At 28.3% G+C, this 1,745-nt stretch overlaps 1 protein-coding gene across 1 annotated transcript in view; it reads left to right on the top strand.

Annotated features, from left to right (window-relative positions):
• LOC105624503 (tuberin) overlaps positions 1-1,745 on the top strand; it is a 10,043-nt gene that overhangs the window by 4,628 nt on the left and 3,670 nt on the right. Inside the window, exons 15-19 of the mRNA XM_012205863.1 lie at positions 98-263; positions 353-549; positions 641-757; positions 976-1,157; positions 1,220-1,430. Of these exons, the coding sequence (XP_012061253.1) occupies positions 98-263; positions 353-549; positions 641-757; positions 976-1,157; positions 1,220-1,430 (873 nt within the window). The remainder of the gene's footprint in view (positions 1-97; positions 264-352; positions 550-640; positions 758-975; positions 1,158-1,219; positions 1,431-1,745) is intronic.

The following is a 1,745-nucleotide window of genomic DNA, read 5'->3' as shown; positions in this document are numbered from 1 at the left end:
GAGAGAGAGAGAGAAATAATAAGAATTACAATACATGAAAATTATTTTATCTCTCAACAAAATATATTCGAGACATAACAAAAACTTTAATCTTTAGGTTGGTCTCACAGCAAAGTGCGCAAGTCAGTGTGTAACCAGTCTCACAATCTGCACATTAGAAATGCGTGATGCAATGAATAAACTTTTGTCTGAAGTGCTTTTAAATTTATCAAAAATTTCTGCGACAGTCTATATTGCTATACCTATTATAGAATTCTTATCAAGTATGTTTATGTCTACTGTTAAAAATTAATGTTAAATCGAACTTTTTAAATTTGTGATATCAAGTTTATAAATATAATTTTTATTTTAGCTCTAACTAGACTTCCGAAAGTTTTTGCTAGCTTTATTGGAGATCAGTATATGTCTGTATTTGCAATACTATTGCCATACACCAATCCTTTCAAATATAATCATTATACTGTATCTCTGGCTTATCATGTAATTGCTGTATGGTTTTTGAAATGCAGACTTCCTTTTCGGAAAGAATTTGTTAAATTTATTACTACAGTAATGTATATATATTCTAGTTACATGTATTCTAATTAATATCAATTCTAATTAATTTCTTAAGATATTGAAATTTATTTTTGAAAAACAGGGATTGAAGGCAAATGTGATAATTCCTCTTGAAGAAGGACATTTAATGAAATCTGATTTTAGTGTCATTAATGAAGATTCTTCAAATAGAAAACGTAGTTCTAGTCTGACTGAACAAGTAAGTATAAAGATCTATTATAATTGTATTTATAATATTTATAATATTTATAATATTTATAATATTTATTATAATTATATTCAAGATATTTTTTAACAATGTTAGAATTAAAAAATTTGTTATCACTTCGTATATATGTATGCATGTGCATTTATGTTTTTCATTATTGATATAAATTAAACATATTTATATGTAATATAATTTTTGTGTATGTATAGGGTAGTAGAGGTCGAAGAGAAAGACCAATAATGGCTAATCGAATGATAGGAGAAAGTAGAGCTTTAGACTTAAAACCTCCAATGGATGAAGGTCTAATGAATTTTCATATTGAGCTTATTGAAACTTGTATTGATTTAATGGCTCGTTATACATTTTCAAATTATTCAGCACGGCCTAAAAGGTAATGAATTTTTTAATTTCCCTTAATCGTGATTAGAAATAATTACATTGATTTTATAACAGGTTACCAGCAGCCGATTTTCTTCTGAAAGAAGGTCAGTCAATGACTTGGATACTTGGTAATAGACTTATCACTGTAACGACAAGTGGTTGTAGTAATAAAGCTATGCGTGGTGGACTTTGTGATAATTGTTGGGCAGCATGTAAACCTGGCTTTTTATTACTTGATCATACAAAAACTCATTCAATCTTACAGCGTACTTCAAGTATTGAGGTATTTATTTATTATATATAATTATTTTTTACATTCAGATTTATATAATTATTTAATTTATTTGGAAAGCGAGACGAATTCATATAAATATTCTAAAGTATTTTACAATTATGTCATTTAAAATGACATAATTGTAAAAGACATACATATGAATACACACACACACACACACACACACACACACACACACACACACACACGCGCGCGCGCGCGCGCGCGCGCGCGCGGTCGGTCGGTACGTAACGTGTCGTACGTACTATTTATAATAATTAAATTAATAAGGTTAATTAAATTTAAAATTTTAACTTCTTCGTT

This window comes from Atta cephalotes (assembly GCF_000143395.1).
Source record: "Atta cephalotes unplaced genomic scaffold scaffold00081, whole genome shotgun sequence".
NCBI classification, from domain to species: domain Eukaryota; kingdom Metazoa; phylum Arthropoda; class Insecta; order Hymenoptera; family Formicidae; genus Atta; species Atta cephalotes.
Note: the sequence above shows the minus strand (reverse complement) of the source record. Positions and strands in the feature narration are given on the sequence as shown.